General features: G+C 49.6%; 1 protein-coding gene across 1 annotated transcript; it reads right to left on the bottom strand.

Annotated features, from left to right (window-relative positions):
• Nucleotides 1–1,718: 1,718 nt before the first annotated feature.
• On the bottom strand, nt 1,719–25,360 carry LOC126539967 (uncharacterized). The gene is made up of 2 exons (XM_050186797.2): nt 24,434–25,360; nt 1,719–5,626 (listed from the first exon to the last, which is right to left on the bottom strand). Exons 1-2 carry the CDS (start codon nt 25,070–25,072, stop codon nt 5,300–5,302), a joined length of 966 nt encoding a protein of 321 aa, XP_050042754.1. The 5' UTR covers nt 25,073–25,360; the 3' UTR covers nt 1,719–5,299.
• Nucleotides 25,361–25,489: the final 129 nt, after the last annotated feature.

Here is a 25,489-nt window from a genome sequence, read left to right as displayed (position 1 = left end):
TTTCAGCCCACTAACGGCAATGTGGTGATAAGGCGACAAGAATTTTCCTGTTTATTCGCTGTTCCTACAGCCCAACCTATAAAATGAGCTCAGTATTTCGGGCCATTACCATTACCACATTCAGTGAAAACATGCGTAAAGCACAGTCTATAATATTACTAAGCAGGACCCCAGTTCAAGGTATATAAACACAGCAGTAAAGGTGACGCCTGTCGCATGCTTATGCAGACGTGAATAACAACTGAAAGAGCTTAATGGAGTACTGACCCGTAACGTTGAAGTTGCAGGAATGTGACCCACGCTTGATCGGCGTCAGTAACATGACATCACGTCGTGCTGCCTCACGTCGGTCGGAATCTCGTTACCATCACGTAGGCACGCTTCATGTCGTGCCTCAATGAAGCTACGTGGCAGCGAATGCGAAAAAAAGGTACCAAAGAACTGCGGCCCAGCCCAACCGACCAGTATGAAGGTTGGGAAACACAAGGTACTTTAATTTGATATTCGGGCTGCAACACTCGCCTTAGGCGACAAAATATAAAGATCTAAGTGGACAGCAGCCATCTTAGGTATCGCTGGAAGCATAGCGCGCAAAGGACGATCCACAACGACTGGACAGGGCAAGCGCTTGTCCTGTCTATTCTTTGTGGGTCGTCCTTTGCGCGCTATGCTTCCGGTGTAACTATGTTTTACCAACCAGCCCAAGCCTATACTCATCTTAGGTATCGTTCCAATATTGACGAAGCCGGCAAAGGAGATAGCACTACGAAAACAGCACCCAAGTAAACAACGATGAAGGTTACTCTGCTGCCTAAAGAAGATGGCGGCTGCGCAGACGTCTTCGGAACTCTACGGAAAGGACGGCTGCCTACAACAAAACGTAGTAACGCTTTCTTACGTGCTTAATATAGGATACGTTGTGTTTTTCATAGATTCGCACACGCAAAGCGTAAAAGTACAGCGATAAAATGTGTTTTTTAACCTCTTTTTTCCAACGCGAGGTGGTGTCACGTCATAGAGAGGTATTTCGGATGGCTCCAGATGCTTTCATTACATGTGCATCAAGCTGTCTCCTATGATGTCAACGTAGACTCTGTACAATGCTGGCCAGAAATGCAACACATCCTAATGTTCATCTCAAAAATGTCGCCTATAGCCACATCGACATTACCGAGACATCATGACAGAGAGCATCACTTGCTTAAGGCGTGTAGCAATAAGGCTAGATGGATTACCTGCTCATACGTAAAACTTAACAAGAATACTGCTCGCGCATGTAGGAGCAGCAGCTATCCCAGCAACGTAATGAGTGAATGTATCATGTCGTTATTATGAATCCTTATCGAAACTGAAACCAAACCGAAACTGTTTCTGTATCTATAGAATGGATTGTAAATTATTTAGACCACTCTGAAGCTTGCCATTGCTTTTTAAAGAGTTTAGAGGGATTGGAACATGCAAGTAGGGTAAAAAATAGTAATACCAAGTGAGAGATGTCGTATCAGTGCTCCATCGAGTCAGTTACCACGTTTTTCTTGCTTGTAATTACGGACTGCGTGCATTGAAAAAGTATATTGTTCATACAAGTCACTCCCTTAACATGACGCACACGAGGCGCGGTATTGGTAAGGTGCATATCTTTTTTTTTGCATTTCTCGTCCGCAAAGCCTTCGTTTGCGTGACGCCGCTGGTACCCGTCAGAGAGCACACAATTCACGCCAATTCAATGTCATTTATTGTTTTTCGATTTGATTCCCATTCTCTTCGGTAAACCGTGATAGTTTTACACACCCGTTCACTGTCAAATTGGTGAGTTAGGTTGCATCATTATCTGCGGTTACAGCAAAAAAGAAAAAAAAATATATCGACAGGAATAATTTTGCTGAATCCCGCAGCTATGACAATAAACATTTTGCAGTCAGAAAGCTGCTGTCAAAAAGTAAGTAGCCTAGTAAGCAGCCTCGAAAGAAGATCTGGTTCGCTGTACACAAGAAATGGTTTTAAAAAACAATTCACTGGGTTTCAGGTTATGTAGTCTTTATGAATAAATGCACACATTTCTGGTCAACCACTCGCAGTGCTATCAGCGTGGATAGCTTATGGGCGAGCGCTCGCAGCATATGTGTTCGGACTAGTAGCTTATTATTGCCCAAAAATGCGCTGTACACATCGCCAACAGCCCCACACTAAAGACTCACACAAAAAGGAACCACTGCTAAAGCCAGACGTCATCAATTCCTGGATAAGTTTCGGTGAATTGAGAAGGCAATATGGCTCGTTTAACAGTCAATTATTCGTTCACAACATTTCGCCTAGTTCAACAAAGTCAAGTGATCTTCCGACACATTGTGCTACGATGGGGTCACATGACTTACGTAATGCGCCAACTGTCTTAGGTATTGTTCACCGCTTATTGTAAAGCTCTGCTGAAATTTTACGCTCACAAGCAAGGGTTGCTTCGTCGAAGTTGTTCACACGACGCATATTTCTTATGTTCAGTTCAGTAGTAAACACTTGGCAGAATGCAAACACATAACTTAGGTTCAGATGAAAGCTTAGCACTGTGGGTTCTATCTTGCGCGTAACTACGAAACACTATGTTTGAAAGCTCATCCAGTTTTTATTGATCGTACCATGATGGAGCTCGAGTCACCAACGTTGACGGAAAATTAGTGCGAAATTAACGTAAAGCAACACGAGCCCACTTTCACTGGTTTTCAATGCGATTAGCATTCTTAGACTACTTGCCACGCTCCTCAGTATCAGTGCCTGCATCTAAATGCGCTCGTTTCACGCCAACTTGGTTCGCTGCCTATGGGCCACTGGGTGCCTCTGGTTGTCTCTTTGGCGCCAATTTGGGTTAATAGATATGTGCCAATGGGTACAGGCCACTCTTTATTGCCAAACGAATCCTTTAGAATTACTCATGTGCTGTGCGAAATGGAACGCGCGTCTCGTATATTCCGACATCCTTGTCTGATTATACGTACGTTCGGACCAGTACGTCGTGATTCAGACGCGCGCCCGGTGCGGATGTGCGGCAGCATCGCCGGACCGCACAGCGTGTTCAGAGACAAGCGGAGCTGCAGCCCACGCCTCGCAGAGGACGCGTTTCGGCAGTGGCGAAGCGGAGAGTCACTGCATTGCTTCTATGCTAATCACATTAACGCCGACAGTAATTCTGCGATGGCTGCTATCCGAATGTTTCTTCTCGATAGTGTACAATTTCTTTTTTATTCGCTGTTCGTAGAGCACATCGGATTGCACTCGTTGGTCCTCTATAAAGCAAGGTGACATGAAGGCTGGCGCATCTGTAAGCACAGCAGCCTTCTATGCGAATGCGATTTCCTGTAGTGGCGAAGCCATGTTAAGCTCCTGCGCAGTCACCTACTCCGCGAAAGACGTGACGTGAGATGCGACATCATGAGCCGAATCAAAAACGCCTGATCTTTCGCCGTGTATACAAGGCCTTCGTTACAGCGCGTGTAAAAATTTATAGGTGCTTTTAAAGGGCCCCTCACCAGGTCTGGCCATTTTGAGCTGACAAGCGCAGATTGTATGCGCGATAAGGATCGTGTGTGCAAAGTATTACATCGCTACGCGCAGCGGAAAGATCTGAAATTTCAAACTGAACGCCGTTTCCCCTCCCCTCGCGGCCGCCACGCTCCAAGCCGGAGGATGACGTACATGTGATAGTGCGCCTAGTACGCGTGTTTGTGCTGCGACGTCGCTCGCAGTGACACGTGAATTCTAGAATTATTAAAGGCAACATCTCTTATTTGTGTAAGATGTTGCTAAAATAGACGAATTAAGGCTCAGAGAAAAAATAAAACACAGAAACCGAATGTCTGCATGCTTTTGTTTTACTTCGCGCCGCAACAAGAAAGATGCACTTGCGTTTCGTCTGCTTGTTCCCACGTCGTGCAGTCGCGCGCGCAGACACCCAAACTATGTCCTTTTCTACCGTATTCCAGCGCGGGATCATGCTCTGTAAACCGCTTCTGTCTGCCTCATTATTCGTGTAGTGTAGACTTATACCGATAGTCTGGTGTCCTGGTGCAAAGCGCACAAAATCATGCGCTGCGCGAAACGAGACAACAACAACAGCTCGCACGCGACGCCGTCAGCAGAAGTGTGCCGCGCCGCAAAAAAGCGAAGAGAAAGAAATGAAGGCGGGGCCCGTGACGTAACTCCACGATTGCAGAACGCAGGGAAGGAATTTCGATTGCAGAGGCTAGACGGGCAAGTGCAGAGAGCGTTTAGGTTTGCGGTGAAGCTCGCCTCCGGTTCACGACACTGGAATATTTACATCTCGGCTTTTAATGAGCCGATTTGAAACATTTTCGCGGTAGAACGCTCTCTAGAAGAGACGTAACAACTTCCAGCGCATAACCGAAATTTGCTATGGGGCCTGGTGAGGGGCGCTTTAAGACTCATTTTAACTCAGCAGTTAAGCCTGGACCTGTGACCGCTATACCTCGTGTAGTTTCACAAGCTTATGTCGTCTCAAACATGCCCAAAGCGTCGCGAAGAAAGAAATAAATAGAATGGGTGGTAGCATCAAGTTTTCTCGTCGAGATTCTCAGTGGTATAACTTCTTCGCAGGGCCCTTAAAATCAAAGCGTAATTGTCTTAGACGTACTTAATAATTCCAGTCACTGAGCCACCATGTGACAACGTTGTCGTTACGGTAAACTTGCGCTGGTAATGATTGCAAGATTTCTCTGAATATCAGGCAATAATATATAACTCTCTTTATGAACGAAGTGACTAGCAAAATTGCACGTTTAGTTTACATGCTATCGGTATTCAGCTGCCGCTCACAAGGGCCGCTTCAATTTATCAGTCTATTAGCATAAGATGCGCTAAACTGCGCTGGTATCGCCATCAGACTTTTGACGTGACAAATTGAGGCTTGCAGCAAACAACCACTGGCGTACAAAGCATGCAGTCAACGTCCTCACCACGGGGTCACTGTGGCTTGTATAAATTCTTGCTCCAAGGACCACTTCATTCAATGTGTCCTAGGCGCACGACTGTCTCTAACGCAGAATTTCGTATCACACAGTCGGCGGCGCCGGCACATATTGACGAACATTGCCAGTGGAGAGCTTCTTATTTTTTTCTGGCACACGGTGGTGCCCGTGGCGTCACGACACTATCGCAACACGTGACACGCAACCAACACCGTCCCTGCAGTGTGTCTTTCGGCCTCGCTCACGCCACCGCTGCTGGCCACCGAGGCTGTCTGCGTTCACCTGGGAAACACGTAGGCAGCCGGCTCCAGCAGCGTCAGGGGTCACACTTGCCTCGAGGATGGGCACAAATGGCCCAGGGCATCGGCGCCCGCGGCTCCAGCCAGCGGCCGCCCCGGGCCCCAGAGTGCCGCGTCTTCCAGCGGCACATCCCCGGTGAGTTGGTGGTGATGGTGGTGGTGATGGTGGTGGTGCGGAGGGAAGCCGGCGACGCTACCGGTGCCAGCTGGTGCAACTAATGCGTCCTCCGCGCACGGCTCGGCGTCGTCCTTGGAGCAGCCCACGACCTCGGTCATGAAGGCGATGTACATGATGGCTAGGCGGAGCGTCTCGATGCGGGACAGCCGCTTCTCGTATGCGAACGTCGGTACCTGCAAAACGAGCGGGAGAATTACCACGTGGGGCTCAACACAAGCGGCGATTGGAAGAACGAAACTGAGAAAGACGCCGGCGTACTTGTTCGATCGTACAGTACGAGCGGAATGCTATCGATTGCCAATGCTGTTTACGATGTTAGTCTTCATAGTGGTAGTATTGTATCTCCTGTCTTCCCTACTCTTTGTAATGTGAAGACGACACGTTTTATTTTATAAGATGCTGTCCATATTCGAGAGGGGGGTTGACGCCAGACATCGAAGTGTCAAAAGAACAAAACAAATGTTAAAAACAGCGAAATAAAACGACAGAAAAAGAAAAAAAAACACAATTTATATTAAATAGCTATCAAACGGAAACATAAGTTTCCTATCAAATCCTGACAAAAATTCAGTGCCCTTCCACTCTCTAAAGAAGGATGACCAGCGAAACTGTGAATGTGGGCCATCTAATGGCGACCTGCGTCCTCCGCCGCGGGTCCACCGGGTATTGCACTATCTACGGGATCGGCCCACGTTTGAGGAGTGCTTAAAGCCTGCGTCACCTCAGCCGCGGGTCAGCCCGGTGTTGCACTATGTTCGGGATCGGCCCACTATGTTCGGGATCGGCTCCGAGTGTGAGGATTCGTTCGACAGATCAGCGACGTAGCTCCGTTTCACAAGCGAGAGACATTGCTTGGACGCTGAGCAAGTAGTACAGTCTAAAATATGTATGACTGCGCACTTTTAGATGTTACGTCGGCTGCTGCGGGTCGTGCTCATACGTATAAACACTTGCTACGCTACAGCTATTTCGCACGGAGTTAATTTTGCCATGAAGCACACGCACGTACATTTTTCTTGCTTACTGTAACTAACGCACTACTTTTTGGCCGCGAAGGCCGGCAGTGTGCGAAGTCACTTCAGCACTCACAGAATGGCATGCTAATTCTGAAAAGTTATGCCACGAACTTTTTTTCACTATTCAAAATTAACAGTTTTGTGTTGACTGAGGTCTTCTGGTGAATTTAGAAAGGCAGGTCTCGTATGGAGCAAGCCTGTAAGTCGTGATTCTGAAAACAGCACAGCTGCTGGCTAGGCGGTTTCGAGGCCCACAGTATTGTTGCTATATATACTGGCAGTGTTGCTTCTTGTGCGTACGTTGGATGTCTTTCAAAGTTCTGCATTGTCATTTCTCAAATGTTAACGTATGCGATGAGTTATGTGCTTTCATTGACTTGTTTCTCTGAATTTGACGCGGTCTTGTGTGTATATTTCGAAATTTCACCAGTAGCCTCTGCATGTGAAAGACCTTCACGCAAACTCACGTCATACCCCTTTTTTATACTGCCGTTGCTCCTCGAAAAAACTCCGTCCAGTGCTACACCCTAAAAAAAGTTTACACCCTTTGAATCGCATCTTTCCACACAACAATAAATGTCATGTCTTGTCCGCATTTCATATCTTTAACGCTGCGAGCCTGCTACTTCCGAGTAATGAACGGCATGCGCGTTGTCAGCATGACATAGCAATGCCGTCTGGAAAGTAGCGGGAGCGGCGTTTTCAAGAAGGGAAACGCAAGGAAGGCGGATGACGCTTATCGTTGTGTGGCAGATATACACCCCAAAGGCTGTAAACTTTTCTTAGAGTGTAGTAAAAAACATTTATGGGCACCTTGCTGAGCTAAACTGCGATAGGCAAAAGCCTATCTATGACTTCCTCTGTTGCTGTTGTCTGAACTGTTCTCTGAACGGACGCTGCGGTGGCCGTGAGCATGCGATGTAATCACAGCCATATGGCTTCAAGGTTTGTCGCCGATGTGCCCGCACCCCAGCGCGCATGTCCGCGCTCTCCCACGCACCCGCTCGCGCAGCGCTACTTGCATGGCACCTCCTCTCCTTGCTCCCCTCGCCGGTGATCACCGCTTTCCTGCGTCCACCACGGACTGCGCCTGGACACTCATGAGCCACTAAAAGCTTATGCCTTAAAAATAAACAAGAAAGAAAAATATACTCCCATGTTTCCACGCAAACATTCCGCTCGCAATGAGTAAAAATTCTGCTCCGATCATACGGAGTATAATAAACTCCCAACCGGGGGGTCGCTAGAAGACAAGCATTACACTCCCACCTGGTAGTTATTTCCGTTTTCCAGTTATGAACTCCACGCGGAAAAGTGAGCGCGTTTTCATTTGGCCTTACCAAGGCGCAGTTAGAACGAAGGCGAGAGCTTGCGCGGGCAAGGAACGCGCGGATAACACAGGCTTGCGACAGCGAGGGTGATTTGGTGTCGCGGCGATATCTCTCGCCTCCCGCAACACCTGGCGCGCCATTGCGCTGCTACAGGCGCCGGACGCCATCTCTTTCGCTCGATGAACCATTTGACGCTTTCGCATGAAAAGAAAGAAGAAAAAACGCTGCGGCAAAAGCGGTGCGTACACTTCTAAAGGACACAGCGTGCATAATGCCTTCGTGAACTTGGGGACTGCAACGCAAACGTCCGTGTGTCTGCCGCCATAATGAATGGCGGCTATACTCCGTTTCATAGATCAGGTGCAACGCTGTGGAAGCTACGCAAGTAGTGCTGCCTCCAGATTTTATCACTCCGCGCGTTCCACCTGTGTTTCGCTGCGCGCCAGCGGTGTTTGCTCGCGTGAGCATGCCCGTGAGGCTGCCGCGACGGGCTGCAAGTAAAAAGAACGAAAAGTAAATTGATACGAAAAAGACGTATTAGCAACCTAATGAGTGCATGCTTTGTTTGTTTCTAAGGGTAAATTCTATTCTCCATTCATAGCTGACCTTATATAAAGAACATTTTCACAAAAATCGGTCAAAAGACACCGAACTGTTTCTAGGTACGAACGCAGCCACTGAAAAAGGTATTTCCAGCTTCCACAGTGTTGAACCTCATGTATGAGACTGAGTATAATGAAAATAACTTTTGCACGGTCACCAAAAACACAAGAAACCTAGAAGCAGTGTGAGAAAAATTCTCAGTGGTAAACGCTGGCGACAACAAAGAAAATTACAAATGTTCTTCATTCCGAAAGCAGCAAATATATTAGGGTCGAAGCCAAGTGGAATTGCGGGACCGGTAAGGTCAAACTATAAAGACGGCACTCGGCCATAACATTCACCTTGCATTTACCAGAAATGCAGCGTGCCATGGAAAGCTCATATTCTGGATGTTAACCTTCGTCATCTTCTTTACCGAGCAAATCTGCCTGGAATGAGCACAACTCACAACAGTGAGAGACGGAATAGCTGCAGCAAGCAGAAATGATGAGGTCAAAGAATCGGCGCACTCGTTCATGAAAATTTATCGTGGTCCAGGCATCAAGATGAACTGCGGCGTGTTATTCGGCATCAGAGTACAAGACAATTGGACGAATTCGCACTGCTCAGGAAAAGTTAAGCTTAGCCAAAATCAGAGGGGCTTGGTCGCTTTGATTACTCCGACAAAATGGGGGACTATGATTGCATTTACAGGTATTTTGTGTACAAATACGCACTGATTGCATATCTTGTAAAAATTATTTTGAGCCATATTCTTTTTCTGAGCGTCCATTGGGCTGAGCAGCTGATCCTTGTAACAACGGCCGCTCGGCGTCGAACCAGGCAATTACAAACAGTGCCGAACCGCAACTTGATTCGGTCCAGTTTTCGTTCCCGTTCGCCACAAATTGGCAAGTTTCGCTTCTACCAGGCGGTAAAAATGAATCCTGGATCAACCCCTCCCCCCCCCCCCCCCTGCGACCACGGCGTGTTTCTTATTCACGTATCGTATGTGCCGTATGTGCCAATCACGCGCCGTATGTGCGAGTGGAAGCACGCAAGGGCAGGCGGCGATCGCTGATCAATCTGGCGCGCGCGAGGGAGGAAGGCGGGGAGCAAACGAGCCGTCTTCCGTCGCGCGACAGGCCGTGGGGGGATGGCAGAGAGGGAGGGGGCGGCGTTGGGCTCCTGCAGCAACTGCGTATTTCGCAACAGAGCTGAAGGAGAACTGGCGATTGCGGCTCAATCTCGCGCGCGGAACGGAGGAAAGTGGGGAGGCAGCGTGGGAGGAGAAGGGGGAAGGGCAAGCGGGCAGGGGTTTGTTCTCCGCCAGCAACTACGCACTTTTCGCGGCGGTGGGCGGTCGCGCACGCCGTATCTTGAAAGCGATCTACAAGCGACTAATACCTTTGTGCGTGATGTTTTCTCGCCGCTGTCTGCGTTGAAGCGATAGACAATACGAAGGTCACTTCGCTCGCTGCTACTGCCGCGCTTGTTCACGCCAGCTTTTTGACAGCGTATGTCCGTGGCCATCGAGCGGGATGCGTTCATGTTTGCCTGTGGGCGCTGACACAGGCTCGTTAACTCAGTTAGTAAGCGAATAAGGTTATGCGGCCGGTAAAACTACTGTCCTTACTTCGTATAACTGTCTCCAACGTGCTGTCGCAATCAATCCTTCACCTTTAGAGTGGAACTTCGACTTCTTTTTCTTGGTTTTAGATGGACTTACGGTTGAACATCTTGTAGGTAAATGCAGAAAAATAATAAAAAAACACGCACAGAACACGACGCCCAGTTGATAATCACAGTGTGTCGGCTTTTCGCAACGCAGGATATTACCTTTAGTTTCAGCAGCATTACATTCCGCGTTTCGATTGAACTTCTATACAAGGTGTCCCACATAACTTGAACCAAGAATTTAAAATGATAAGCGCGTCGGAACCGAACGCATACAATTCGCAATAGCCTGTAGTTACTAAGATATTTTTTTTGTTTTCCCCATAACTCACTAAATAAGCCTAGTTACCCAACTTTTAATTATTGGCCGAGGACCCCAGGTATCATGCGCAGATTTGTAGAGCACCTACTGAAACCATCGATCGAGTTGTTTCCTTTACGATACGTCTCACGTAGCCCTTTTTTTCCGGGCTGCAAAGAAAGCCAGAGAAATATGAAAAAAAGCCACGTGACGGAACGCTTCGGCAGGGGTATTTTGCTGCTCTCAAGCGTGCGTTCGCTGAACAGGTCGGCTGCATCGTGACAGGCGTTCTTTATCCATTCGGCAGCGGTCGGCCAGCAGCATGCATTTTTGCCGTCATCCGATTGTTTGCGATTCTATTCCTTCGGCCCTTTTTAATAAGTTTTTAAAGAAAACAATGTTTTATTCGTTGAAGCATAAATTAACTGGAACACCAATGAATATCGTCGGACAGTTTGAAAATTCATGTCTTGAAACTGCTGAGTCCTGAGAATTCGTACCACGAGAATTCGCCTTGCGAGCTCACCGGCTATAATTCTTAGATTGCAATAATGGCCGTAAATGTAATAATTAAAAACTACATTATCGTACTTAAATTAATTATTTGACGCAGTATTTGGATTTCTCGTAGAAGTAATGGCCGCATATTGCGTAGTTTAGATCGTGGTTTAGAATTGTGTTAACTGCCAGAGGCAATTTTTATAATTTTGGTGCAGTTAAAAATAAAGGACCATGGTATATCACCAGGGTTGCCGGACCGTATCCCGCGTGTGGCGACTGCATTTGTATGCCGAAATTGGTGCATGGTGCCGAAATTCTAAAACACGCGTATACCGCAGATTGGGTACACGTTTAAGCACGCAAGGCGATCAAAATTAATCCGGAGTCCCCCACTATAACTTCATAACCATATCGTGGTTTTGTCACAGAAAACCTGAGAACTGAACTCAGTGTACCACCCGAACACATAAGATGGTGGAAGCAAAATGGGAGGAATTAGATGCACATTCACAGTGACGTCTCCGATCCCCTGTGATAGGCAAAAGTGAGCGACGGCATGAGTGTGCATGCCTTGCAGAATTTACGCATGAGTTTAGATAACGAGCGTGACTAAGCTGCGAGACTAATAAACGAAATCGGGTGACTTGACATGCCATGTGAGCGTGATCGATGACTTCATGAGCGTACTCAGTTGCAACACGTAGCACAGAAGGGAGGATGGTGTCAAACGGCAATGCGGTGTCGCAACCATACAAAAGATAAAAGGGTTAATATCCTGCAGTGTCACGTCGGGACGAGTTTTACGTGAACGTCACGTAGGCCAGCGTGGCCCCCCCGTCGCGGTGATTGTTGGAGACGTACAGGCGCCGACAAAAGTGGTATACTCCACGCAGCGGGAGCCGGAGCAACGGCAAACTGCGTCGCAACGCCATCTACAGGCAGCATCAGGGATCGAGACAGCCAATGGGTGCCCTTTATTATCTGCAAGCATGTCACTTGACTCGTGTCAATGTTTCGTGCTTCAGCTCGCCAAAATGCCGAGCGACGCCGCTGCAGTAGCAATCTGCGTGGAGTATACCCCTTTTGTCAGCGCCTGTACATCGATAGCATCTCTGTGATGGTTCTGTTGAGACGTTCCGTAACACCGTTCGTTTGTGGGTGCTAGGCGGTGGACAGCTTGTGCTCAGTGGCACAAGAGCGGAGGAGGTCGTCCACAACTCGAGAGAAGGACGAGCGGCCGCGCTCTGTAAGTAACTGTCGAGGTGAACCGTGCTGGAGAATGACGTCGCGAAGGAGAAAATCGACGTCTGTTGCGCAGCTAGTCGGCAACGCCTTTGTTATCGCGTAGCGTGTCACGTAATCAGTAGCGATGGCGATCCACTTATTCCCTCTAGTCGTCGTTGGAAAAGGGCCAAGCAGGCCGACGCGAAAGAACGGTTCAAAGGGAACTTCAGTTGGATGGAGTCGTCCGACAGGTGGCAGGAAAGGTTTCTTCCGGCGCTGACACAATTCGCAAGTTACGACATAACGACGCACAGAGCGGTAGAGACCCGGCCAGAAGAACCGCAGTCGTAGGCGTCCGTATGTACGCAAAATTCCAAGGTGTCCCGCCGTCGGTGCATCGTGAAGTTGTTCGAGAGCGATGGATCGCGGATGACGAGGAAGGACAAAAAGCAATTTAGGGCCGTCAGGGTTGATATTGCGGCGGTAGAGGATGCCGTCATGCAACACGAACAGGCGGCACGTGCCGTCGGTGGGGCCAGATTGCACTCCGGCGATGATGGACTGTAAGGATGCGTCGCGTTGTTGTTCAGCGCACATGTCGGTTATGTCAGTCGAAGCCATCACGCAGGTCACCGGATCATGCGCAGCAGGATCATAGCGATACACGGAGTGACGAGAGAGACAATCAGCGTCCTTCTGGAGGCCTCCAGTCTTGTAATTGACAATCAATGAAAATTCCTGGAACCGCAAAGCCCAGCGACCAAGCCGTCCTGTCGTATCCCGGAGGGAAGACAGCCAGCAGACCAGCGGTCTGTAACGACCAAAAACGTGCGGCCGTACAAATATGGCCGGAACTTGCACTCTAAGCCGAAAACGGGGAAAAGGGGACTAACGGCAGCCGTTGGACCTTTGGATCAACGGTTAATCCACCGTGCGTGCCGTGTGAAGAGGCGAAGTGTCGTGCGCAAATTTGTGGGACTAAATGTTCGTCCTTGCAAGGTAACGGTCGACGGTGGGGATCAACGGCACAATTTAGTCCTTTGACTTTAGTCCCTTTAGAGAGGGGGGCTCCGTGTCCCTCTCCTCCCTGCCTGGACGGGGTGGCAGCGGGTCATAAAACACTGTCGCTCTGCTGTCATCCCGCCCACACTAAGGTCAACAGGCTTTCGCCATTGGCTAACATTTTGGCGGGATTCGGGCCCTGCTTGCGTGCACTCCGGGTAAGCGCGCGCAAGTCGGGTCCCGGGGAGACCACATCGGGGCGTCTGAAGGTGCGTACGTGTTCCTCTCTGCCGGCGGCGGCCCCCTTTGTCCGCCGCCGGCCGATGGTTACTTCGGCTCGTCGGGGTCCCGGCCTCGGCGGGCGCACGCGCACTCTTCCGTCGTCTCGATGTCCTGAGGCAGCGTCTGCCGATCGTGCCCCCGTCTGTTCGTCTGTCGTTTCTTTCTATTTCCCTTTTCTCTACTGTGGGGCGCGCGATGGCAGGCGCTCACCGAAGGATAGGCAACTTCTTACTGCTGGGGTTCTTTTTTCTTTGTTCCTCGTTTCTTTGTTCTCTCTCTGTCGCGGTGCGCCGATAGTGGCCACCGGCGACCATTCGGCCATGTTTTGTGTAACTAGCTTCAGATTCGGACGGGACGTTAAAATTGATGTTTGTATTGACTTCCACTTTAATAAATGTACTTTCTGGCTTCTCGAGAGCTTTGCCTAGGGTCTCCCTTGCTGCGCGCGCGGTCTCGCCTTCCCCCTAAGCTGGGGCCGGCGGGGCGCGTACGCGCGCAGCTGCGCGTCAGTACACGGAGCGGGCCGGAGCAGGCGCGGACGCGGTGCCCTGCACGCATGGCGCCTCGGAGTGCTCGAACCCGCGGTGGTCGTCCGGCGCGCGCGGAATCGGAGCGTGCGCGCCGTGAGCGTAGCGAGGAGACCACAAATTTTTCTTTTGTTCTTTCTGGAGGTGACGACATAATAGGTTTTGTGACCGCATGCGGCAATGAAAGTGACAAAAAAGAAAAGAAGAAAAAAGAACATTGTGCTTTGGAGGCGTCTGGGAGCTTGTCTGTGGTTTTGTCGACAGCGTCTCTTTCATGTGCGCCGCGGTGCTTTGGTGGTATATGGTGGCCGAGTCAGTGGAAAATAGCAACAGAATAGGCAGAGGGCCAACTATAAAGTTTTTGTGGATGGCTCACACAGTCAAAACTTACACACTTATGGCTTGATGCACGGAATTGTTAATTCTGGGGCTTTTGCTATAATGACCTTTCATATTAACGAACAATTTATTGTAGTCCCCTGAAGTTTACTATATTAAGATTTCACTGTAGCATCATTTTCAGTATTCCTGAATAGCACTTTGGTTTGCCACCTAGCACCCAGCTGCTGAAGTGACACTCAACGAAGTAAATTAAATTCACTCAAGGTGCCCTAAGTTTGCCCATCTGACCAGGATATTAAAGAGACACTAATCCCCGAATGCAGAGATCTAACTTGGATCGGGCTTGGACTTGACTTGACGAAGTCGGCCCGAAGCAAAAGGCGGACTTCGAAACGCCCAAGTCGGCTTTCGCGTTTCATAGACGCTCAAGCTGACTTGCTTCGTCAAGTCAAGACTGTGCTTCAATACAAAAGCAGGTTGCTCGTCTGTGTTCGAGGTTAACAATAAATTTATTAGCGTAAGGCACGTTGTACAGCAAAAAAGTGTGTATCTTTCCAAATTTCCACCAGGGCATAAGTGCTGAAGTATAGTTTGCGTAAACTTATTCTATCTGGCTACGTCCGCCGCTGCGATGGGTAGTGTTGCTTGCGGAAAGCGCGCGTTCCCGGCGGATTTAAGTGGTCTTCAAGTTTCGGTGTCTTGGCGCGCTTTTTGAGTTGCAGGTTTCACCATCTTTTCAAGTCGCCGCTACACTTTTAGGCGACAGTGTATTTGAGTGCAAATCAATTTTATCGTCACATATATTTTGGTTTTAGTTTATCTTTAACTCAGAGGTCTTGTTGCATGTTTGTTGCCGTAGAGAAGCGAACGAAATGGTTGGTTCGTATGGTGGTCTTTAAACGGCTTTTCTTCTCGATTGCCGCAAGGCGTTCATGCGCCGTCTGGGCCGGCAACCGGATACAAGAGGCCGAGACGAGGCATACGGTCGGTTTCTGAGGGAGCTCGCTCCCTTTTCGCCTATAGGCATTCCAGAAGGAAGGCGACGGCCCGTGTTCTGCTCGGGCTACGTGGCCCTTTGAAGAAAAAGCCAACCTATTCGAACGCACTAGGCCGGAGTCACAAACAAGAAAAAAACTGCAACATGTGCTGCGAACGAAGAGTACCGAGCGCCGTTGAGTCCCCTGCCCGGACCCATAAGGGTGACAACACCCGATAAAAAACAAAATAAATAAATAAAATGACACGTGCAAACGATTTGTCTGCTTCGCATGGAGGGTTTGTCGAGAACAACGAGAGGGAGAGTGCGGCACCGTCGTAGACATCGCAAATTGGCAGTGCGTGTCGTCTGCTAGGAAAGTGTCGTCTGTTAGGAAAACAAGTTGTGGGGCTCGCGCGACGGCAGCGCGCCGCATTTGGTTCGAAATTGCTGTTCTGTCAACAGGCTTTGACGCTGAAATGTCGCACTCACGTACGGTCTCCTCCCAAGAGAATGCACCGCAACGTAAGACGGCAGCCCGTTTTAAAGAAGACGAAAAGAGCCTGCCGACGACACTCCTGAACGGCTACAAGCATATTGTGGAATGCAAGAAAACTGGCGTCGCGTCGTTGACCAAGAAGAATCAGACATGGAAAGAAATAGCAAAACATTTGAATGCCAACCATAGGATTACGCGGCGCGATCACCTGCAACTGAAAAAATGCTGGACCAACCTGAAGCAAAAGCGGAAAGAGGAAGCTGCGGAAGAAAAGGGAAAGCGCCACAAAACTGGTAAGCGCACATGTTCTGCATGACTGACTTATTTGGGCTGCTTTTTATTATGTGTAGTCACAGGAGATGAGAAAATACGCTCGCAATCAATCTTTCCGCGACTGCGGGAAGCGCACCAGCATCGGGCGCGGGTGCTTCGCGATGAGCAGAGTCACCTTTCCTACTGCGCGGCACACTGTTGACTGAGGAATGCGGACCGGACCTCTGGTGACTGTTTGAAACGTGCCAGCGCCGTAAAACATCACAGCCATCAGCAACTGCAGCATGGGAGGCACACAGTCGGTCCTCTATTGTCCCCGCTTACCCGGATAGGCAACGTAGCGAGAAGTCGCACGGCGTTCTTCGTGAATCTGTAGCGACCGAGGAATTGTTCGTCGTCGTACAGCTCCATCGAATTCCCTCGGTCACGTAGGGTAGGTCGCGGAATTTTCGGCAAGGGCTGCGCCTCTGAAAATGCTGTATCCATGGCGTAGCAAGCAAACTCGAAAGCAGCTAACCTCCGCGCGACGTCCGTTCGGGAGGCTGCCATGTTGGAATAACACACGAAGTCAGTTTCAAGCTAGCCCGGGAGCAGACTTCAAACTTGAGCGGACTTCGACGCAGCCAAGTCGTTCCCAAGTCGTCCTCAAGATCAAGCACGATTTACGACGCGCGGCGAAGCTGTCTTGAGACTGCCAGATGTCAAGTTCGAGCCAAGTTAGATCTCTGCATTCGGGGGTTAAGTGCTTCTAACTTATATTTGACTCTGACTGCTCCTGACTTAATTTCATTTTCATGATTTTACTCTGGCTATGACACGTTTCATCTGCTGTATACTTTGGAGTTGTTTTATTTTGTTTGAACTGTCGCATATTTTCAGTCATTTTTTTTATCTCCTGTATTTATATGTCATTACTGTATACCAAGGACTTGGCATTTGTATGCTAGTATTCCTTTTTTTGTTTTGTTAATTGTGGCTCAAGATGATGGTGGCAATATGTAATCAAAAATAAACATGGGTTACTTGAGTTCGATCATTGTTTTTGCTTGAAAAGCTATGGCAACCTGGAATCATTGGAAAAGTGATTTCGGTGCATGACTGAAAAGTATGATTTATTCCAAACACTATATTTAATCAGAAACACATTGTTTCGGATTGAATGCTAATCATTCCTGTTTGAACCGTTAGCCTTTAGAAGAACATTAAGGTGGTATAACCATTACCTTTATGGTGGGCAACATTTAATCTTGGGGGAACAACTGTTGGTTTAGTGGAAGTACTTGAAAGGAAGAACATTTCTCCGGAGAAGGGCGAACAGATAGTCTCTGGGCTAATTTAACCAGCCCAACCATTGGTCCTCCCTGGCTTAAAAGTTGCTCCTGCAGTTACTCCCTGTGGACTAACCTGAACAGACTAACCGTTGGTCCTCTAGGGACTAACTGGGAAGGACTAAAAGTTGCTCCTGCAGTTACTCCCTGTGGACTAACCTGAACAGACTAACCGTTGGTCCTCTAGGGACTAACTGGGAAGGACTAAAAGTTGCTCCTGCAGTTACTCCCTGTGGACTAACCATAACAGACTAACTAATGGTCCTCTAGGGACCAACTGGGAGGGACTAAAAGTTGCTCCTGCAGTTACTCCTGTAGACTAACTTTAACAGACTAACCGTTGATCCTCTAGGGACTAACTGGGAGGGTCTAAAAGTTGCCCTCACTTTTAGTCTGCAGTAGTTGCTCCCCCAGTTAGGCCGCTGCATTTGCTCCCGCAGTTAGTACAAAATTGGTTCAAAATCTGTGGCAGGTCATTTAGTCCCCCAAGAGACTAACAGCCATACCCGTTTTAGTCCTTTTTGGCTTAGAGTGTGGCGACAGCCCAAACTGAAGCCAACTATACTCCCGCTCGGTGATGGAGTAATTTCTCTGGGCAGGTGAGAGCAGGCGGTTAGTGTAAGCTATCACGCACTCGGCACCATTCTGTTGTTGGGCGAGAACAGCGCCAATGCCATGGGCGCTTGCTTCAGTGTGGACTTCGGTCGGTGCAGATGGATCAAAGTGGGCAAGTATGAGAGGGGTGTTCAGAAGCCCGATGAGAGCGGCGAAAAAGTGAGCCTGCTCTGGGCATGTGCAGAAGTCAGGTGAGGGGCAATCATTTTCGCGAAGTCATCCGTTAAGGAACCAGAGCTGTGAGGTGCCATTGGCGCTAATAGACCACTCCCGGCATTCAGACTCTCAATGTTAAGTTCAGAATTACTAGAAACGCTGGCCAAGAACATGCCAGCCGGAATCACTTGAGCGCACAGGCTGAAATTCAGAAGCGGTATAACAGCGTCGTTTTTAGTGACCGTGACCAGCGTATGTGGAACAGCGACGTGCCGGTTCAAAAGCACGTCGATGATGGGGTGAAGCACATATTCACCGTCAGGAACCTGAGGCTGCGCGGTCAAAGTGATGTAAGTAACTGCCTCGGATGACAGACACACATCGTGAAGCGTGCACAAGAGCGGTGGGGCGGTGTTCGGAGCATCAGCGAGTTGAGGCAGTTCTAAGTGAAGAACGCCGGTCGCGCAGTCGATGAGAGAAGAATGAGAGGATAATAGGTTCAATCCAAGGATAACGTCGCGAGGGCAGTTGTTGATCACAGCAAAGAGAACATAAGTAGGGCGGCCGGCTATACTTAAACGCGCAGTACACATTCCAAGAACAACCAGCACGCCACCGTCGGCCACACAAAGCAGTCGGGCAGGTGCTGGAGTGAGGACCATCTTTAAACATCTGTGTAGGCTAGCACTCATCACAGATACGTGGGGCCCTGTGTCGACGATTGCTTGGACAGGTACGCCATCTATTTTAACGTCAATTACACTCCTCCTTGTGGGCCTAGACAAAGGATTTGCTGCAGTAGTCGGAAATTGAGCACCACCTCCGATGGCTGCATTTCCTAGTTTTCCGAAAGGGTGCGGTCAAAAGCCACACGCGACGAAAGGCGACGTGGCTGCGGCGAACGGGAAGATGGGCGACATGTGTGCGGTGAACGAGACTGGTGTCCGCGCGGCGATGGTGAGCTATACTGTGCCAAGTGTTCCTATAGCAGAGTTGTCGGCGTTGTTAGACTCGGCGGTGGGCGAAACATTGCGGACATTTCCATTAAAACGGCTCAGGTTGGTCGGCGTGCGAGGTGTTGAGGGTCACGAGTTGCGACAGCATCGGGCGACATGACCAATGCGGCGACAGGTGAAACACATCGGCTGGTAGTCCGCAGTTCTCCACTCAGTCGGGTTGGGATAACGCGGAGAGAAGCATCGGGGTGGAGCGAAAGGAGTAGAAGGGCGTTCGTTTGCTCTGAGATTGGCGACAGCACCAACAGAATGTAAACCAATGTTTTCAAGTTCCTGGCGAACGATGGCTTGTAGGAGGGGAACTGAAAAAGTGAAAGCATCAGGCCTACGTGAACAGAAAGCTGCGGGCGTAATCGCATCCAGTTCACGTCGAACGATTCGCACCATGTCCTCTGATGGCGACGCATGCTGCTGTGTGGGTTGTTCTGCACACAGGTCGACGTTGTGGTAGTATTGGGAAGTCTGGCGAATGGTTGGAAGACGCGCCGGCTTTCGGCCTGCTCGAATTGTCGGCACTCTTTAATGATAGCATCAACTATAGAGCAGCTCTGGCACATGAGCAGATTAAACGCGTCGTTAACAATGCCCTTCAGCACGTGCCCGACTTTCTCAGCTTCTATTATGTCGTGATCAGCTTTAGGACAAAGTGCCAGCACGTCCTGGATGTACAAGACATAGGACTCCGCGGGGGATTGGGCACGGGAGGCCATTTCCTGCTTTACGACAATATTATCGCCGGCTGGTTCGCCAAACTCTGTCAATTTCTTTGTGCATTGGTCCCAGCTAGTTATAGCTTGTCTTCGTGGTTTTCGTACCACATATTTTCCGTGTGTCTTAGGTAGAGCAACAGGTTAGCTAGCATAAGCGTAGGGTCCCATGTTTTGATTCCGCTTAAGCATCCGTACATAACCATCCCCTTCAAGGTCGGCGCCGTCGGTCCCGCAGAATGTTCCGGGATCCTTGGGTTGCACAGCCACAACCGAAGGTGACAGCGACGTAGCTCGCAACGATGATGTTTGAGGCGGCAACGACGTTGATCCCGCGTGCTCAGCGTCATTCATGGTGCGGAAGGTGATGCGACGTCCACTGCGGCGCTCCCTCACGAGTATACTTTACGGGGGTGTTGGGAGTATAGATAGATTGTATTTACAATATATATACAAAGATGAGTCAGAGTATTTCAGATGGCTGACCAACAACAACACGCAGCAGCCAGCGTCTCGCGATCTTCTCCCTCTCTCTTTTTTTCATCCTTCTGTAACAGTATTACTAACTACCACCATATATGGTGGTAGTTAGTAAAATACAGAACATATATGTTCTGTATTTTGACTTTACGAGAGCCTGCAGAAAATGTGTATCTGTAGAGTTGATAGTGCTTATGAAGCTCCTTAAATTATTGTTTAACATTAACCTTGAGTTTTAGAGGCTCACATATTGCCAAAGTTGTCACGGCTTAATTTTAAGTAGGCAAGATGGAAATGATTACAAGGATTAAGGAGGCAAATTGCGTTTTACATGTACTAAGCATAGCTGTATACTCACGGGATACTTCTGCCAGTTCCGCAAGCGCTTCGAACTGAAACGGTTTTGCTATTCCCTTTCTCGTTCCCGGCAATATATTTATAATGGTATTTATCGTGTGCGCTCGTGCAATAATGGTGACGAATAAAGTACGTGAATGTAAAGAAAAATAGCATAAAACAACGTGACGTTCCAACGTTAGACCCCAAGTGCGAAGAACGTCCGAATACAAGCAGTAATTGTTACTTTTCTCAAAATATATACATGGACACCAGAAAGCTAGCCATTGGGACAGTTAATACATGTTTAGTTTTTACTTACAGGATCGTACACTCTAAGAAAATCCCGGGGAAAACGGGGCTAACTGGGTCGTTAGTACTAAAAAGGGCGCTTTCGTCCCTCAAAGGACAAACTGCATGAATGCGCGTGCCGTGTGCAAATTTCGGAGAGTAAGTGTTTAATCCCTGGTCGGAAAGAGAGCAACGGGAGGATGAACGATGACAGTTACTCCCCAATCACTTCCCTGTTTTTGTCCGTGTCATGGAGCGATGCGGCGGAAACGGTATTGCCTATAAATCGTGAATAGTTCGAAGTTCGTGCACTGTCTATTGAACTACATTCAAAGCAGCACCTTGCCTCTTCGTGAGAAAATTGCGTGAAACTTAAAAGCTGGAGCGTGAAGAGCCATGCCCTTCGTGCGCACACCATAAGTGAGCGAACCACATTAAACGCACAAGTCATTGATAGACGGCTAGATTTTCTTGGTCAATAGTACCTAAGTTCCTTCCGTTGAGGCTACGAACTTAACTGAAGCGATGTGCAGCTCAAACGGGACACGCTAAACGACAGAGAAATTGGCCTTCTCTGTCGTTTTCGGTGCCCCATTTGAGTTCGCTACACGTATACATCGCGTAGTGCCTCAGTTTCATCATCTTAAGCAGCAGCAGCCTGTTTTATGTCCACTGCAGGACGAAGGCCTCTCCCTGCGATCTCCAATTATTCCTGTCCAGCGCCAACCGATTCCAAATAGCGCCCGCGAATTTCATAATTTCATCGCTCCACCTACCGTATTTTGTCGTACGTCCTCGATTACGTTTTCCTTCTCTTGGTATCCGTTCTGTAACCCTAATGGACCAACGGTTATCTAACCGGCGCATTACATGACCTGCCCAGCTCCATTCTTTCTCTTGATGTCAATTATAATTATGTCTACCCGTTTGCTCTCTGATCCAAACCGCTCTCTTTCTGTCTCTTAACGTTATCCCTAGCAATCTTCGTTCCATCGCTCTTTGCGCAGTCCTTAACTTGTTCTCAAGTTTCTTTGACAGTCTCCAAGTTTCTGCCCTATATGTCCGCACAGGTAAAATGCAATGATTGTACACCTTCCTTTTCAATGATAATGGTAAGCTCCCAGTCAGGAGCTGGCAATGTCTGCCGTATGTGATTCAACCCATTTTTGTTCTTCTGTGAATTTCCTTCTCATGATCACGGTTCCCTGTGATCAGTTTACCTAAGTAAACGTACTCCTTCACAGACTCTAGAGGCCGACTGGCAACCTTGAACTCTTGTTCTGTTGGCCGGCTATTTTTCATTATCTTTGTCTTCTGCATCTTAATCTTCAACCCCCCTCCACTCTCTTTGTTAAGGTCGTCAATCATTTGTTGTAACTCGTCTGCACTGTTGCTGAATAGAACAATGTCATCGGCAACCCGAAGGTTGCTTAGATATTCGCCGTCGATCTTTACTCCTAAGCCTTGCCAGTTTAATAGCTTGAATACTTCTAACCACGCAGTGAATAGCATTGGAAAGATTGTGTCTCCCTGTCTGACTACTTTCTTTACAGGTATCTTCCTGCTTTTATTGTAGAATTTAGGTAGCTGTAGAACCTCTGTAGATATTTTCCAAGGTCTCTACGCAAGCGTTCTGTACTCCTTGATTACGTAATGCCTCTATGACTGCTGGTATCCGCAGCTGCTGGGCACTAAGGGTCATTGGATAATTGAGTTAGCCATCTGGGAGGGGTGGCCGAATACTGTACCAGGGAGGCCAATTCCTGATCTGGTGAGGGATTGTCTTATTGAAGCTTTGTGTGCCCTGCTAATTTGGTTGTACCTGGATTCGTATAGCCCCACTCGCTCTCGGCATCTTCTGCCGGTGACAGGCGTCACTCCAAGCCTGCAGTTGTGCACTGGAGGAGGTGAATTCCAAGCTCACCATCATCATCAAAAAAAACAAAAATACTTATAGCGGGATTCGAACTTCCGACTATGGCAACCGAGCATTCGCCATAGCTCCGTCAGATAATCCCGCAGGCGAGGAGGCTACCTTATCGCGGACAAGTACAGCGCCGAGGGCCTTATACATGCCTAAAAACTTATTTGATTTGTCCGCGATAGAAGTGTTTTCCTCCTCGCGATGGATAACTCAATATAGAGCGATTTCTAAACGGTTCCAGTCTCGTAGTTCTGGAGTCGCACGTGCAAAGTTGACACGGCGTAGTATTGCTGAATGGTGCCCACATCGTGGTTTCGGAGTCACTCGTACGCATGCGGCCATGAACGCGGCTAGATATGCGATACATTTTCGGCGAACTCGAACAATACTTAAATGTAGCGTGAAAAAAGAAAAGAAAGTGAGAAGAAATATATACAAAAAAAAAACTTTCAGCGCTTACCGGGAATTCACTAGTAGCGTGTTCAAGGCGGTACACCAAACAACTCACGGTCCCGACTGCCTGTATAGAATGCATCGGAAAAGTCTTTCCGGACGGACATGGTGCTGATGGGCAGGGCAAGGCTGAGACGTCAGATGTGAGGAGGGTGCATTGACTGAGACTTTCGCCTCAGTTTAAATTGCCCTAAGAATACTCGGTCTGATTTCCTTTCGCAGTCGCTTATGGTTGGAAGTACACTCAACGTTAGACTGTCACTTGATAGCATGCACAAAATGCCGACTCGCTTTTATATTGCCGCACTTGCGTTCCGCTGCTTAGCCTTGTCTCAATATCCGTTCCTGTTAACTGACCACCATTACTCATAATTCCATGCAATAAACAAAAATAAAAAGACCACCGTGGTGGAGTGGTCTGAGTACCTAACTTGCGAGCGAGAGGACTTGAGTTGGAATCCTGCTTTCGGGCGCCTTTATTTTTCGCTCAGTAATTGTTTTATTAGGGTATAAACGCCTAATTTAATTAATTTCACCTTTGCGGAGCATCGGAAAGAATTACCGGAGAGCATCGGAAAAGGGCAACTGTTAGTCCTCCAAGGAGTAAGCGCATGGGGAGTAACAGTTCATCCCATCTCAGTTAGTCCCCAAATGGACTAACCTCCCTACCCTTCTTAGTCCTTTTTCTCTTATAGTGTAGGCCACGCATAGCCTTTCAAGTGAGGACACCAGGATATTCTGCATTCTTGGGTCGGGAAATGGTTAGCTGTACGCAGTACTCGGTTTTCTTCAGCTCAGTGCAAAAGTAATCTTTCTGTGGTACACGAAGACATGTGCGTTATATATTTGAGGTACCATTATTTCCAGCCGTTTCATCAAGTCTCGTATCTGCATGGCAGGAGCATGCATATCTTTATATGCACAAGTCTCGCATGGGCGTGTTACCCTTGCGCTTCCATTCAGTGCGCAGAGAGGCAGGTTATAGGAAGACCACTCGGCGCTAAGCAAGCCTGTCTATTCCAGCAGCTCACATATGTTTTACCGGCAAAGCAAGAATAAGAGGCAGTCGTCGACTACACTGACCTTGTCCCGTAACAGACGTAACACCGGACGCATCGCCACTTTAGAAAAGAGGACGCACCTTCTTGCGCAGCTTGTCGAAGGCGCTGTTGAGGTTGAACATGCGGCGTCGCTCTCGGATGTTGGCCGCCCTGCGCTGAGCCACGGTGGCCACCCGGCGCCGCGGCTTGCTCTTCCCGCTGCCGCCGTGCGGCGGGCACGCGAAGCCGTTCTGCTGGGCAGCCCCCGCGGGTGACCTCTTGCCCTGCACCGTCATGGCCGGGAAGCGAGACCCCGACGAAGGGGCCGACACGCCGGCGCCTCCTCCCGCCGAGTGGTGTCCGCCGATACCGAAGGGCCCGAACTCGAACGCCGACTGGTAGGCACCCGCGGCCGCCGAAGGCGCGCCCAGGCCTTCCCAGGCTAGGGGCGAGAAGGCGTCCGGCGGCGGACCGCCGCTGCCGGCTTCGAACGCGTACGGCGCCAAGGGCCCGCCGAAGCCGTGCGCCGCCGCGGCTGCCGCACCGGCGGCGCGCAGCTCGGAGAGCCGGAAGTCGTGGTACGAGGCGAGCTCCACGTGGCTCGACAGGTCGAGGAATGCCGCGGCCGCCGCAGCGGCGGCCGCGGCAGCAGTCGTTGCCGCTCCGCTGACGCCACCGCCGCCTCCTCCGTCAGGTGCGACAAACGCTGGCGGTGCGGGGTGAAGTCGAGCGGACGCCATTAGGGCAGCGCGCTGAGTTGCCGCGCCAGCGCGCCCCCACCTTTGCGCGCCTTCCCCTTGGAAGTCCAGGAGAAACGCAGCTAAGACAAAACAGCAGCCACGGCCGTCGGCCAGAAGGTGCCAGCGAGCCCCCGATTTGTGCACGGCTACTTTCACACGGCGAGTTTCCTCGGAGGGCACAGCGCCACGTCCTCGAGGAGCGAGGGGAGCGCTGACGCTGCCACTGCAATATCGCGGCGGGCGCCAGCCGCTCCGATGTTTTTCACGCTCCGGCTGGCACGACGCGGTGCAACGACGCGCACTCGACGCCCGTCGCGGCCTCCACCGATGGGCGGGGCGTCGCCGCCAGGGACGCCTCTGCCAGGCTCCCGTTTTCCCTCGCCGATTTTCGCCGTCCACTCAAACGGGGGCAGCTGA

The sequence above is a fragment of the Dermacentor andersoni genome, chromosome 2 (genome assembly GCF_023375885.2).
Source record: "Dermacentor andersoni chromosome 2, qqDerAnde1_hic_scaffold, whole genome shotgun sequence".
In the NCBI taxonomy this organism is placed as follows: Eukaryota; Metazoa; Arthropoda; class Arachnida; order Ixodida; family Ixodidae; genus Dermacentor; species Dermacentor andersoni.
Note: the sequence above shows the minus strand (reverse complement) of the source record. Positions and strands in the feature narration are given on the sequence as shown.

Excerpts from the sequence above, each read along its gene's own strand:
- LOC126539967 (XM_050186797.2), bottom strand. The coding sequence starts at position 25,072 with ATGGCGTCCGCTCGACTTCACCCCGCACCGCCAGCGTTTGTCGCACCT. Across the intron at positions 5,627-24,433 it reads TCGACAAGCTGCGCAAGAAG|GTACCGACGTTCGCATACGA; the intron begins GTGCGTCCTCTT and ends CTCGTTTTGCAG.